Source organism: Scleropages formosus, chromosome 9 (assembly GCF_900964775.1).
Source record: "Scleropages formosus chromosome 9, fSclFor1.1, whole genome shotgun sequence".
Taxonomy (NCBI): domain Eukaryota; kingdom Metazoa; phylum Chordata; class Actinopteri; order Osteoglossiformes; family Osteoglossidae; genus Scleropages; species Scleropages formosus.
The window spans coordinates 24,695,691-24,709,775 of NC_041814.1; the positions used below are offsets into that span (position 1 = coordinate 24,695,691).

Here is a 14,085-nt window from a genome sequence, read left to right on the forward strand (position 1 = left end):
GTGCACTTCAGTCCAAAATAAATATTCATGTCATCATTAAAAGACGAAAGAGAACTAGCATTTTGTCATTCAGCAGATCTCTGAATGTAGATTCTCAGAAAATACTGTGCATACGGGTGAGGGATTCGAACCTGGGGTTCTAGGCAGAAAAGGAACAGTTGCTAGTCTGCAGTACATTCACTGTATTATTACTGGAGAAGCACGCGCTCTCACTGACACACATACCAAGGGAACCATTTGAGTCAGTAATTCTTCGGAAAGGGATCATCTTCACGAAGGGTGGGAAGAAACCGGAGCACAAGTCTCTGCGCCAGCAAGCTGGCAAAACTGACGTAGTCCTTCGAGCCGGATTCGAACCAGCGACCTAAGGATGACGATGTTCACCCTACTACAGTCCTCCGCTCTACCAACTGAGCTACCGAAGGATGACTACAGTTCAAAATCAAGCCGTACGGAAACGTGTGCACTTCAGTCCAAAATAAATATTCATGTCATCATTAAAAGACGAAAGAGAACTAGCATTTTGTCATTCAGCAGATCTCTGAATGTAGATTCTCAGAAAATACTGTGCATACGGGTGAGGGATTCGAACCTGGGGTTCTAGGCAGAAAAGGAGCAGTCGCAAGTCTGCAGTACATTCACTGTATTATTACTGGAGAAGCACGCGCTCTCACTGACACACATACCAAGGGAACCATTTGAGTCAGTAATTCTTCGGAAAGGGATCATCTTCACGAAGGGTGGGAAGAAACCGGAGCACAAGTCTCTGCGCCAGCAAGCTGGCAAAACTGACGTAGTCCTTCGAGCCGGATTCGAACCAGCGACCTAAGGATGACGATGTTCACCCCACTACGGTTCTCCGCTCTACCAACTGAGCTACCGAAGGATGACTACTGTTCGAAATCAAGCCGTACGGAAACGTGTGCACTTCAGTCCAAAATAAATATTCATGTCATCATTAAAAGACGAAGACGAAAGAGAACTAGCATTTTGTCATTCAGCAGATCTCTGAATGTAGATTCTCAGAAAATACTGTGCATACGGGTGAGGGATTCGAACCTGGGGTTCTAGGCAGAAAAGGAGCAGTCGCAAGTCTGCAGTACATTCACTGTATTATTACTGGAGAAGCACGCGCTCTCACTGACACACATACCAAGGGAACCATTTGAGTCAGTAATTCTTCGGAAAGGGATCATCTTCACGAAGGGTGGGAAGAAACCGGAGCACAAGTCTCTGCGCCAGCAAGCTGGCAAAACTGACGTAGTCCTTCGAGCCGGATTCGAACCAGCGACCTAAGGATGACGATGTTCACCCCACTACAGTCCTCCGCTCTACCAACTGAGCTACCGAAGGATGACTACAGTTCAAAATCAAGCCGTACGGAAACGTGTGCACTTCAGTCCAAAATAAATATTCATGTCATCATTAAAAGACGAAGACGAAAGAGAACTAGCATTTTGTCATTCAGCAGATCTCTGAATGTAGATTCTCAGAAAATACTGTGCATACGGGTGAGGGATTCGAACCTGGGGTTCTAGGCAGAAAAGGAGCAGTCGCAAGTCTGCAGTACATTCACTGTATTATTACTGGAGAAGCACGCGCTCTCACTGACACACATACCAAGGGAACCATTTGAGTCAGTAATTCTTCGGAAAGGGATCATCTTCACGAAGGGTGGGAAGAAACCGGAGCACAAGTCTCTGCGTCAGCAAGCTGGCAAAACTGACGTAGTCCTTCGAGCCGGATTCGAACCAGCGACCTAAGGATGACGATGTTCACCCCACTACAGTCCTCCGCTCTACCAACTGAGCTACCGAAGGATGACTACAGTTCAAAATCAAGCCGTACGGAAACGTGTGCACTTCAGTCCAAAATAAATATTCATGTCATCATTAAAAGACGAAGACGAAAGAGAACTAGCATTTTGTCATTCAGCAGATCTCTGAATGTAGATTCTCAGAAAATACTGTGCATACGGGTGAGGGATTCGAACCTGGGGTTCTAGGCAGCAAAGGAACAGTTGCTAGTCTGCAGTACATTTACTGTATTATTTCTGGAGAAGCACGCGCTCTCACTGACACACATACCAAGGGAACCATTTGAGTCAGTAATTCTTCGGAAAGGGATCATCTTCACGAAGGGTGGGAAGAAACCGGAGCACAAGTCTCTGCGCCAGCAAGCTGGCAAAACTGACGTAGTCCTTCGAGCCGGATTCGAACCAGCGACCTAAGGATGACGATGTTCACCCCACTACAGTCCTCCGCTCTACCAACTGAGCTACCGAAGGATGACTACAGTTCAAAATCAAGCCGTACGGAAACGTGTGCACTTCAGTCCAAAATAAATATTCATGTCATCATTAAAAGACGAAAGAGAACTAGCATTTTGTCATTCAGCAGATCTCTGAATGTAGATTCTCAGAAAATACTGTGCATACGGGTGAGGGATTCGAACCTGGGGTTCTAGGCAGAAAAGGAACAGTTGCTAGTCTGCAGTACATTCACTGTATTATTACTGGAGAAGCACGCGCTCTCACTGACACACATACCAAGGGAACCATTTGAGTCAGTAATTCTTCGGAAAGGGATCATCTTCACGAAGGGTGGGAAGAAACCGGAGCACAAGTCTCTGCGCCAGCAAGCTGGCAAAACTGACGTAGTCCTTCGAGCCGGATTCGAACCAGCGACCTAAGGGTGACGATGTTCACCCCACTACAGTCCTCCGCTCTACCAATTGAGCTACCGAAGGATGACTACAGTTCAAAATCAAGCCGTACGGAAACGTGTGCACTTCAGTCCAAAATAAATATTCATGTCATCATTAAAAGACGAAGACGAAAGAGAACTAGCATTTTGTCATTCAGCAGATCTCTGAATGTAGATTCTCAGAAAATACTGTGCATACGGGTGAGGGATTCGAACCTGGGGTTCTAGGCAGAAAAGGAGCAGTCGCAAGTCTGCAATACATTCACTGTATTATTACTGGAGAAGCACGCGCTCTCACTGACACACATACCAAGGGAACCATTTGAGTCAGTAATTCTTCGGAAAGGGATCATCTTCACGAAGGGTGGGAAGAAACCGGAGCACAAGTCTCTGCGCCAGCAAGCTGGCAAAACTGACGTAGTCCTTCGAGCCGGATTCGAACCAGCGACCTAAGGATGACGATGTTCACCCCACTACAGTCCTCCGCTCTACCAACTGAGCTACCGAAGGATGACTACAGTTCAAAATCAAGCCGTACGGAAACGTGTGCACTTCAGTCCAAAATAAATATTCATGTCATCATTAAAAGACGAAGACGAAAGAGAACTAGCATTTTGTCATTCAGCAGATCTCTGAATGTAGATTCTCAGAAAATACTGTGCATACGGGTGAGGGATTCGAACCTGGGGTTCTAGGCAGAAAAGGAGCAGTCGCAAGTCTGCAGTACATTCACTGTATTATTACTGGAGAAGCACGCGCTCTCACTGACACACATACCAAGGGAAGCATTTGAGTCAGCAATTCTCTTCGCTACTCAGATGGCAAAACTGACGGAATCCTTCCACTCAGCAAATACTGTGCGTACAGATGCGGGAGTCGAACTTTTCTTGTATTGAAACCTGTTCATTTCAAATACAGCATACATTTTTGTTCAAGCTTTTCAGACACGGTGATAAACTTTTTTTGTGATTTTTACGTGGATCATGGCTTCACTGAGTACAGAAATACCACTAGTTCATTTGGAGTTTTATAGTGGCTGTTCGCACAGTGATTCGAAAATTGTAGAAAGCACCAGAAGGAATTCGGCATTGGAAAGAATCAGACCCTTAAAAGTTTTGGAATGTGAGATTTTTGGAACCAGGTGTCAAAATTTAATTTTTTCATTAACGTGGAATATATGTATAAACTTTCTTATAGTTGAAACCAACACCAAAAGTATGATTTGCCTAACAGAACTCCATGGAAAGTGCAGGAAAACAGATCTTATACACTTTGTTTGTGAGTTCATTATGATCATATCTTTGATAAAGAATTAACCCCAGTTGGTAAAAAGCAGCAGTAAAGATGCCAGGGCAGATTTGTTCCTTGGCTGTTCATTCATTCTGAAGTTTGTTGAGCAGGTAAGGATTACGGGATTTTAAATATGCCCAGATTACCTTGATCACTAGTTAACTAAGTCTAAATATAAACAGTGCTGGTCTTGATTCACTGCTTTGGGATAAGAATGTTCGGATCCCTTGTTTCGTAAGAGGAAACTTCAAATTAGGAGACGGCAGGAAAATACCAGGCCTGCATTAAGTGTTTTCTCAAGATGGTTTTGAAATAGTCCAGATATGAATACATTACATTTATATATTTGGTAGAGACTTTTCTCCTAAGCAACTTCTCTGTGTAGTGTTATCAGCCCACACACCTTATTCACCAGGGTAGCATACACTGCTAGATACACTACTTACACTGGGTCACTCATCCATACAGAAATACACACACATTTTCAGAACCGCTTGTCCCGTACGGGGAACCAGAGCCAACCCGGTAACACAGGGCGTAAGGCCGGAGGGGGAGGGGACACATCCCGGATGGGACGCCAGTCCGTTGCAAGGCACCCCAAGTGGGACTCAAACCCCAGACCCCCCGGAAAGGAGGACCGTGGTCCAACCCACTGTACCACCGCACCCCCGTGGACAGAAATAATAATTAAATAATAAATAATCAAATCCTAATCCTCGCTGAGTGTTCCAACACAGAACATGCTCAAAGAAAGGAGCCAGATGAAGGTCACCCTACAGTTCCATCTGAAATTAACAAACAAATCAAAGCTTTGGAGAAGAGTTGCAGTGTGATGGGCTGAGGTTCCTGGAAACAGAAACAGTGCTCTGAACCTAACAGAGGGTGTGGTGGTGTAGTGGGCTAGACTGGGTCCTGCTCTCCAGTGGGTCTGGAGTTCAACTCTTGCTTGGGGTGCCTTGCAATGGACTGGTGTCCTGTCCTGGGTGTGTCCTCTCCCCTTCCAGCCTCATGCCCTGTGTTGCTGGGTTAGGCTCTGGCTCCCCACAGCTCTGTAGGGGACAAGCGGTTCAGACTGTCTGCGTGTGTTTGTTCTGAACCTGAGGTCCAACTGCTCCAGTGTCCTATCTGACTCTAAACATGAGGCAAATAGAATGGGACACTGTATTTTGTTTACTTCTTATTCAGACATTTAACTGAGACTTTTCTTAGAATAGATGGATGGATGGGTGGATGGATGGTTATTAATTCTAGAGGGAATTTTACCTCATTGCAGCATACAATATAAAACATACATATATACATACGTACATAAAATGAAGAAAGAGGGATGGATCGGTAGATAAATGTTAGGTAAATACACACACACATTTGCAGAACTGCTTGTCCCACACGGGGTCACAGGGAACCGGAGCCTACCCGGCAACACAGGGCGTAAGGCCGGAGGGGGAGGGGACACACCCAGGACAGGACGCCAGTACATCGCAAGGCACCCCAAGCGGGACTCCAACCGCAGACCCACTGAAGAGCAGAACCCGGTCCAATCCACTGCGCCACCGCGACCTCTGTTAGTTAAATAAATTAGGGCAATAAATAACGCAATGTCTTTACGCTATGCTTCTCACGGTGATTTACCCATTTGTATAGAATAAATTTTGCTGCAGCAATTCAGGGTTCGTGTTTTGAGCAAAGGCACTGCAGGGTGTGAGGAGTCAAACCCACATTCAGAGCCACATTCTTTCTTCTGGGGTGGGGTGTAGTGATCTGTAGAGGTGTTTTGTAAAATACAATGTATCAATGTGCATGATGGACTGAATGTCTGCTGCATGGGAATCACACACACACACACACACACACACACACACACACACACACACACACACACATTACCGTCAATGTGGAGCAATTTAAGCAGCATCCTTCTGAAATGTGCGAGGAAACACATGGAAACAAATAAAATAATATTCTAAAACTGATGACCATTATGAAATAAGAATTTAGATGTATGAGCTATTCTTTGAACACTAGGGTGGCATGGTAACACATTGAGTAGTGCTCCTGTCTCACAGAGTCTGGGTGGTGTGAGAGGATGTGGGATTGATGCCCACTCAGTCTGTGTAGAGTTTGATTTTTCTCTCTGTGGATTTCCTCTGAGTGCTCTGGTTTCCTCCCACAGTCCAAAGACATACTGTTCAGGTTCCCCATAGTGTGAGTGAGAGAAAGAGTATGTTTCACTGAGTCATGGATGAGCAACCCAGTGTAAGTAGTGTACCCAGCAGTATAAGTCCCCGTGGTAAATAAGGTGTGTGGGCTCATAACACTATATAGAGTTCAGTGGAAGTTGCGTTGGAGAAAAGCATCTGCTAAATAAATGTAGAAAGAAGACAATTTTTTCTTTACTGCACCTCACTAAGTAGCAGAATACCTGAAACAAAAAAAAAATCATTTGGGACATTTTTCAGGCCACATGTTTGAATATCAGTGAAGGTCACTAAGATACAAGTCAGAAGAGACTCACCTTTTCCCCTTCTTCTGCACACCTCTGCCTGGCTCTGCACACTGCAGGAATATGAGCACTGAATCAACACCTGGCCAGAGCGAAGGTTCAAATCGACACCGCAGTAAGGAATCGATACTTGATCAGAGTGAAAAATAAGCAAAATTAAGCATTCCCGCACACGACACCTCCCGATGCCTTTCAGAAGAACATTAATGCAGTGATCTCCTTTGCTTTCCAGAATAATGAAATACTCATTGCACCTTGGAGCACAAGTTACCGGCACCGCATTCAAAACCGCTTCGGACACTTACTACTCAGAGCATTCATCGCAAAGAGTAACATTACTACAAGGTCCTCGGAGGCTCCACTCAGTCGGATCCCCACTTGAGACCCATGACCTGGAATCCAGGTTCTGCTTACCCTGTGGGGAGAAGACGGTGGTGAACACCTCAAAGTCCTTGCTCCTTTGCATATAAATGTGCTGCATCCTGTGGTCTTTGTCACAGCACCATGCTTTCCGCTCAGCCTTAAATACACACAGGCTGCTAATCCCCGTACCACCCATCCAGGGATGACACAGGCTCACTCACTCACACACACACACACACACACACACGGCCTTTAGAGAAACCAGTAAACACTTCTTTGCGCCAAAATCCATTTATACTTGGCCTCTACATTGGACAAGGTTCTCCATTTCATTCAGATCTGACCTCCTCTGTTAGCCCTATAGGGCCACAACTTGCATGCAATGATGTAACTGCTAACAAGTAGAATACTGATTGCCCAAATATCTGCACGCCACTGCGTATGAAGCAGTCTGTGGAACCCGCCTTTGATCACTCAACAGCCAAGTGTTGCAATTACCTGCCATGTGCACATTTACTCTAGTTGACAGCATGTAAACAGGTGGGAAGTTTAGTACTTTTACTCGATGGAAATAAAACCATGGAAACTCCTGCTGCACATATGTATGTTTCAGAAAATAACTCAGTCAGATGAAAGGTTTTCCAGCTTCCCTCATTGGAGTTTGACGCTTGTCATGTGTTTTTTGGCTGTGACCAACCTGAAGTTGATGTCATTATGTTTGTTCTATTGATGGAATGAACTTGAGTGAATTAAATGGTACATGGATCCATCCATTCATTTTCAGTACCGCTTGTTCTGGTCAGGGTCATGGTGATCGGGAGCCTACCCTGGAGTCACTGGGAGTGAGGTTGGGGAGGGGGTACACCCTGGAAGGGACGCAGTGTAGTAAAATGGTACATTTACATTATTTACATTTACATTTTTTTATTTAGCAGATGCTTTTCTCCAAAGTGACTTATAATGAATACTATATAGTGGTACTGATGTGTAAATACACTGAATTCTTTGATTAATAATGCAAGAATGCAAATGAAAAGTAGACTTGTACTTATTGGGGTCTCAGTATTATGCCATGCCTGCTTAATTATAATTGTGCGGCACAGAATATCAGTTTTCCAAAACGTACCCATGTGGAACACCGATGCTTTTTTCCATCTTCTGTCCACCTGTCACATCACATAAGGTCAGACAAGGACCGAGTTTATGTCTGTCCACTGAAGCTCACAAGGCATCTTACTGACTCAAAGGTCAAACTGATCTAGAAAGAAAATCTGCCCTATGTGCCACTATCTATAACAATTTACCCCTTGCAGGGTAGCAGTAGGCTACATCCAATCCGAGAAGTACAGAGCAGAGGAATATTTACCTAATTATACAGCTGGGTAATTTCACTGAAGGAATTTGGGTTAAGCACCTTGCACAAAGGGAGTACTTCTGGAGGTGAGAATCAAACCCACAACTTTGGAGCCCAAGGTAGTAGGGCTAACCAGTACACTACCAGCTATATACTATACTATAGTACATTACTATACTAATGTTGACATAACTCCAAGTGAAAATAATTACATTTCAGCACAGTAAATTGAGAATGTATTGACCTAGGATGTATGACCCCCTAGGGGGGTCCTTGGCTTTCATCAGATTCCTACAGGAGTTGGGAAACTGGTAAAGGTTAGGAAGTCCTGGTGCAGAGCAACATCAGACACTATATGGTTCATGATCACTTGTTCTTTACCTTTTTAGGTAGTTTTCTGATATTGTTGTACACAGAATTACCCCAGAAGGGATGTAAGACTGTGGCTGGGAAGGTCAAGGAATTTCATTGACAGAAGACGTGAGAACTGAAATGATATAACATTTTGTATATAAATCTTAGAGGGGGGTGCGGTGGCGCAGTGGCGCAGTGGGTTGGACCACAGTCTTGCTCTCTGGTGGGTCTGGGGTTCAAGTCCTGCTTGGGGCACCTTGCGACGGACTGGCGTCCCATCCTGGGTGTGTCTCCTCTCCTTCCGGCCTTACGCCCTGTGTTGCCGGGTAGGCTCTGGTTCCCTGTGACCCCATATGGGACAAGCGGTTCTGAAAGTGTGTATATGTATATATACATAAATTTTAAAACATGTAACACTCCCAAAAGACCTCGATGCCACCGGGCGACACAGAGAAAGAGAAAGCGAAGGTAGGTAGCCTACTTTGGCGCTCTGTTATTAGAATAACAACTATTTTAACGTCACCACAAGCCAGTGTACTTACTGGCTCATAGGTGGGGAGGTGAGCCAGTTTAAATAAGTACAATGTACTAAGACAATCTTAGCATAAAGCCTCTGCTTACATAAAGGGTATCGGTACTAATCCCCAAACCAGATTAAATTAGCTTTGTTTCTCAGAAAAGTTTGCCACCAATACACAGCTGTTTATTCTTGGATGAAGAAAAAAAGAGCAAGAGTGAGTAAATTCTGTAGTGTCCCTAAATGTTACTGTATGCAACTCTAAAAACAAAGCCAAACTTAAGAAAAAAAAAAAAAACTTTGAAACCGTCACTTGCACTCACGGGCCACTTTATTAGGTACACCTAGATGATACAGAGTGTGTGTCCATTGCAGTTTATTTCGTTTTATCGGTGCAAAAAGTATTTTTCACATTTATTCATTCATTCGTTCCGCTGACATTTTTCTCCAAAAGCTAAGCTTACAATCAGTCCAAGTATTTTTTTACTGGAGCAACTGAGGGTAAGTACCCTGCTCAAGGGCATTACAGGAGGTACGATTCAAACCTGTGACGTTTGAGTCCAAAGGCAGCAAGTGTAATCACTACCGGTTTTGGATTGCACCCTAACATTGTGACCTTGAAATTATGATCAGTATCAATCAATCACTTTTTCAATAATATTTGAAACGTTAACTTGAATATTCTTAGACCTTAGTCAAACATGATTATTCAGTGCAGAGATATTGTCGGTAAAAAAACTGATTAGTTGGAGAGGACAGTGTGTAACCGGGCCCAGCCGAGTGTGCTTTCTCAGACCGCCCTGAAGATGATGGGATGGGTGAGAACATGTGGGATGGCACCGTGGAATGTCGTACGCTGGGCGGGCACTTGTTGGGTTTCAACTGGCAACGAGCCCCAGAGATTCCAGAGCTTGGCTTGTGTAGAGGATGAACACGTAAAGGAAGCGCGGGACCACAGGCCGGGCCCCCTTAACCTCCTGCTTTGTGCCAATTAGTATCTTCCATCTGGCAGCCGCAGCGTCAGGGCAAATGCCAATCGAGCAGACAAGAAAGAGGCCAAAATGGATGTATTTGTAGTGGCAGCTGCAACAAAGAGCGCAGTGGCTGATGCCCTGGAGGGGGGCAGCGCTTGTGAGAGGAACAGCTCAAGCAGAAGGTCGGGCCATGCAGGAGATTGGCTCGCAGCCCTCCGGACAGCTGGCAGCATGACTGGCCTTCATGCAGGACATGATGCTGGTGGACACACGACGAGAGTGGACTGATACCTTATGAAGGGGGGGCTGGTACTGGACAGAGGCACTGAGACTTGTGCAGGAAGGGCTAAGCGCATGCTAAAAAATCCTTGTAGATAGGAAACCCATGTGGCACAGATGTGTAATTCTTACATGGCACCAGCTTCACAAACCTGTTGCAGTGCACTATTTGTGTTATACAGTACACTGAATACACCAATCATAGAATTTTGACTTTCTGCAAATATCGAGCAAGAAAAAAAATACAGCTAAAAGCAAATAACTGGTGAAATCTGCAACTTTTAAATGCTTAAAACTGCAGGCGTCTGGACGGATTCTTCACCTGCAGCTGTAGTGCTTTAGCTGATGTCATGGTTTGGTTGGAAGATTTAACTGCAGTACTTTAACTTACGTAAAAACTCTCACTTGCATACTAAAAAGCTAAAAATACACCTATAAGGATGTCAAACACTGCTGTGGAACTCATATTTACACTATTACTATAAAAATACATTTCTTTGGGCAAACTGCACTAAAATCCTGTCATTAGTACACCATGCCCCAAAACTCCCAGCTCATGTACAACAATGTTTATGTTGATGTTCTTGCCAGACAGCTCCTCTGGTCTAAATGATCCTATTAATCGTTAATCACATGTACCATTTATAACTGTGCCATTCTCTAAAATATATAACTTGATAAATCTGAGAAGAGCTGCAACCTTCAGATGTTATTTGGCTTTTAAAAAATATCATGCAACATATCAAGCTCCTAAATTTAATAACTTTACCCTCAAACTAACTTATTTGGGGACAGCCGGATTATAATAAATTGGTTTAAGATTTATTAATGGGGCCTCTGTCCCAACTGATAGTAGCAGTTGCCCATTTATGCTAATCTCTATACTACGTACAAGTTAAATTGGATTTTAAGTTCTTCAGTCCACTGAAATCTTAAAGCAGTGCTCCGGCAGAGAACACATTACACGATATAACAGGGACAGTTTAATTCACACAGGGAAGCAAGTTGTTCACATTTGGATTTATCCATCACCATATAGCCTTTGCTAATGTACATAAAAACAAAATTTACATTTGACTTGTTTTACATTCCACCACACTGCATTCAGCCTATTACTTTTGTACTGAACAGTTCGTTGCCAGAAAAGATATAGAAAAATAAGTCACGTGACATGTATATAATTCTGCCCGATAGAGAACATGCAATCATGCAAAAGGTCTCCCTTATGAAGTCGTGGTCAACTATCGGTTTATTTACGGACTATTTGTCAAGAAAAATGGAGGCGAGACACGTCCGCTAACTGCAAGTTCAACATCTGCAGTATCAAGGCAAATGACAAACTGCGCATCATTTGGTGTCACTCCAACATTTATCCCTTCTTGCACTGTGACCGACACGCGTAACCCGTGGCCCACGTGCGTTTAGGGGCATGACCACCGCACTACTCCCGCACAGTTCGCTGGGGACTTTACGATGACCATGCACCACGAAAGTTTGGTAAGCATGATGTTGAGAAATGAGTTTAGAAGGGCATCAGAGAGAGGCTGAACAGGAAGTGGAGAGGTGCAGGTGATGCTGATGATCCATAGTGGTGGTGCTGGAGGATCTCATCTCTTGCCCAGTCCTTTGCGCACCTGCCTGCTCTTTCCAGCTGGGGGCCCCTGGCCCTTGGCCTTGGCCTTGCCCTTGGCCTTGCCCCTGGGGGCAGAGCCACCCTTCCTGCCCTTCCTGCCGGCCCCTTTCCTCTTTTTGGAGGCGGCCTCCATGTCCTCCTCCCTCATCTGCTTGTTGACGGCCTTGGTCACGTCCATCCGGGGCTTTTTGCTCGCTATCACCTTGAGCAGCTCCAGCTGCTGCTGCCTCTCCGTGGAGAAGTCGCCGATGTTTGGCTGGAAGGCGCGCTTTTTGCCGCGGTTCCTCGGCGCCTTCTCCTTGGGCAGACGCTCCTGGAACTTGCCCACGGAGGCCGTGGACACCTTGGCCACCTGCTCGGCGCGCGCCAGCTCGTTGCGGGAGGGCGCGGCGGCGGCGGCGCCGGGCACCTTGAGCTTGTGCGCGCGCGCGATGTTGCGCAGGCGGTTGAGCTCGTTCTTCGCCACGCGCTCCCTCTTGGCGTGCGCGCGCTTGGCGAACTGGTCCTCGTCGGGGTCCGCCGTCTCCGGCACCTCGACGAGCCAGTCCTTGGTGTTGTCGTTGGCCCGCTTGTAGCCCCAGCGGCGGCGCCACTCCTTGTGCGCCTCGTCCCACACCAGGTTCGTCTTCTTCTTCTTCTGGATCCCCTTGAGCTTGGCGAACTGCTCCCACTTGGTCGGCGGCCTCGGCTTCGGAACCGGCTTCTCCCTCGGCAGCCGGGTGGTCGGCTCCGGAAGCTTGGCCACGACCACCCCCTCCACGCGCTCGCTCGGCATCTTCCACAGCTCGTTCACGAGCAGCTGCGTGTTGTCGCGCGCCAGCGCGCGCAAATAGTCCTCTTTCTTCTGCGCCCGGAAGTCTCGGAGGTTCACGGCGTTCCTGTCCGAGGCGAGCAAGTTCCCCAGGTCGAACTCTAGCTCCAGCTCTTTTTTCACCCTGATACTTTTAAGCTTCTCCGCTTCATCTTTCTCGGCTTTCGCGAGCAGCTCTTCCACGGTCGCCGCCATCTTGCGTCCACGTGCGCGTGCGAGCGGCGCATGTGAGACAACGCAGAAAGGTCGAAGGTTAAAGATATTTCTTCCGGGTCTTTGCTTCTTTACATTAAATTAAATGTCTCCGCTAGGAGGCGCTCCCGTGTCATTTCTCCACGGAACTCGTGGGTTCAGTGTGAATTTCACCCAACTCCTGTCGTGAAAACCAACAAAATCCTGTTGTTTTTGCGACTGTCTCCACGACTCATCCGAGCAACTATTGGCCAGAATTAGTCAAACCCAAGCAGAGTGTAAACACTCAAAATTACGTCTTCATTGCTGAATACATGCAATATAACCCCCATTTTACGAAGTGCACCACAACGTTAATTTATGCTTTAATAAGAGGTAAAAAATGTAGCCTAATGTTTAGGCAGTCACAGTCTGTGCAGATACAGTACATTCACATTGTTAGTGTTATTTATGGCATCACAAATGTCTCAATGTGAGCCATCTGAGGAATGGAAGGAAGAGTTTGAAGAACAGGACATGATTTGTGTTACCATGCAAGGACACGAATGGCTTCAAAACAATGGAATTGATCTGTCAGTGTTCGCCCAGAACTCCCGTGTATGAAGGGTCTGAAGAAATGTGTCCATCTAAGCAAAAACTATATGCAAATAATCTTCAGGTGTGTCCTTGTGGCATGAGCAGCAGGCAGAACTTCAGCAGTGTATTGAGGTGAAGCAAGTCAATAGTTTCATGTAGTGAAGGGCTTTATTTACATTTGCTCATTCGGCCAAAACTTTTCTTCAGAGCAACTTGAATTATTTACGTTACTTCATTCAGCAGACTCTTTTCTCCAAAGCAACTTCCAATGAACTCTATGTAGTGTTACCAGCCCACACACCTTATTCACCACAGTGACCTACACTGCTAGATACACTACTTACAGTGGGTCAGTCATCAGGGGAACACACTCTCTCTGTCACTCACACACTATGGGTGAACCTCAACAGCATGTCTTTGGGAGGAAACCAGAGCACCCCAGGAAACCCACACAGATACAGGGAGAACATGCGAACTCCACACCAACTGAGCAGGGATCAAACCCATGTCCTCTTGCACCACACAGGCACTGTG

At 45.8% G+C, this 14,085-nt stretch overlaps 1 protein-coding gene and 1 non-coding gene across 2 annotated transcripts; both read right to left on the reverse strand.

The window, feature by feature from the left end:
- Positions 1–336: 336 nt before the first annotated feature.
- On the reverse strand, positions 337–425 carry trnay-gua (transfer RNA tyrosine (anticodon GUA)). The gene is given in 2 exon segments: positions 337–372; positions 389–425. It is a non-coding gene; the product is annotated as a tRNA-Tyr (tRNA).
- Positions 426–11,302: 10,877 nt separating this feature from the next.
- Positions 11,303–13,001, reverse strand: rrs1 (ribosome biogenesis regulator 1 homolog). The gene has a single exon (XM_018744281.2). It carries the CDS (start codon positions 12,976–12,978, stop codon positions 11,947–11,949), a length of 1,032 nt encoding a protein of 343 aa, XP_018599797.2. The 5' UTR covers positions 12,979–13,001; the 3' UTR covers positions 11,303–11,946.
- Between the last annotated feature and the right edge of the window lie 1,084 nt (positions 13,002–14,085).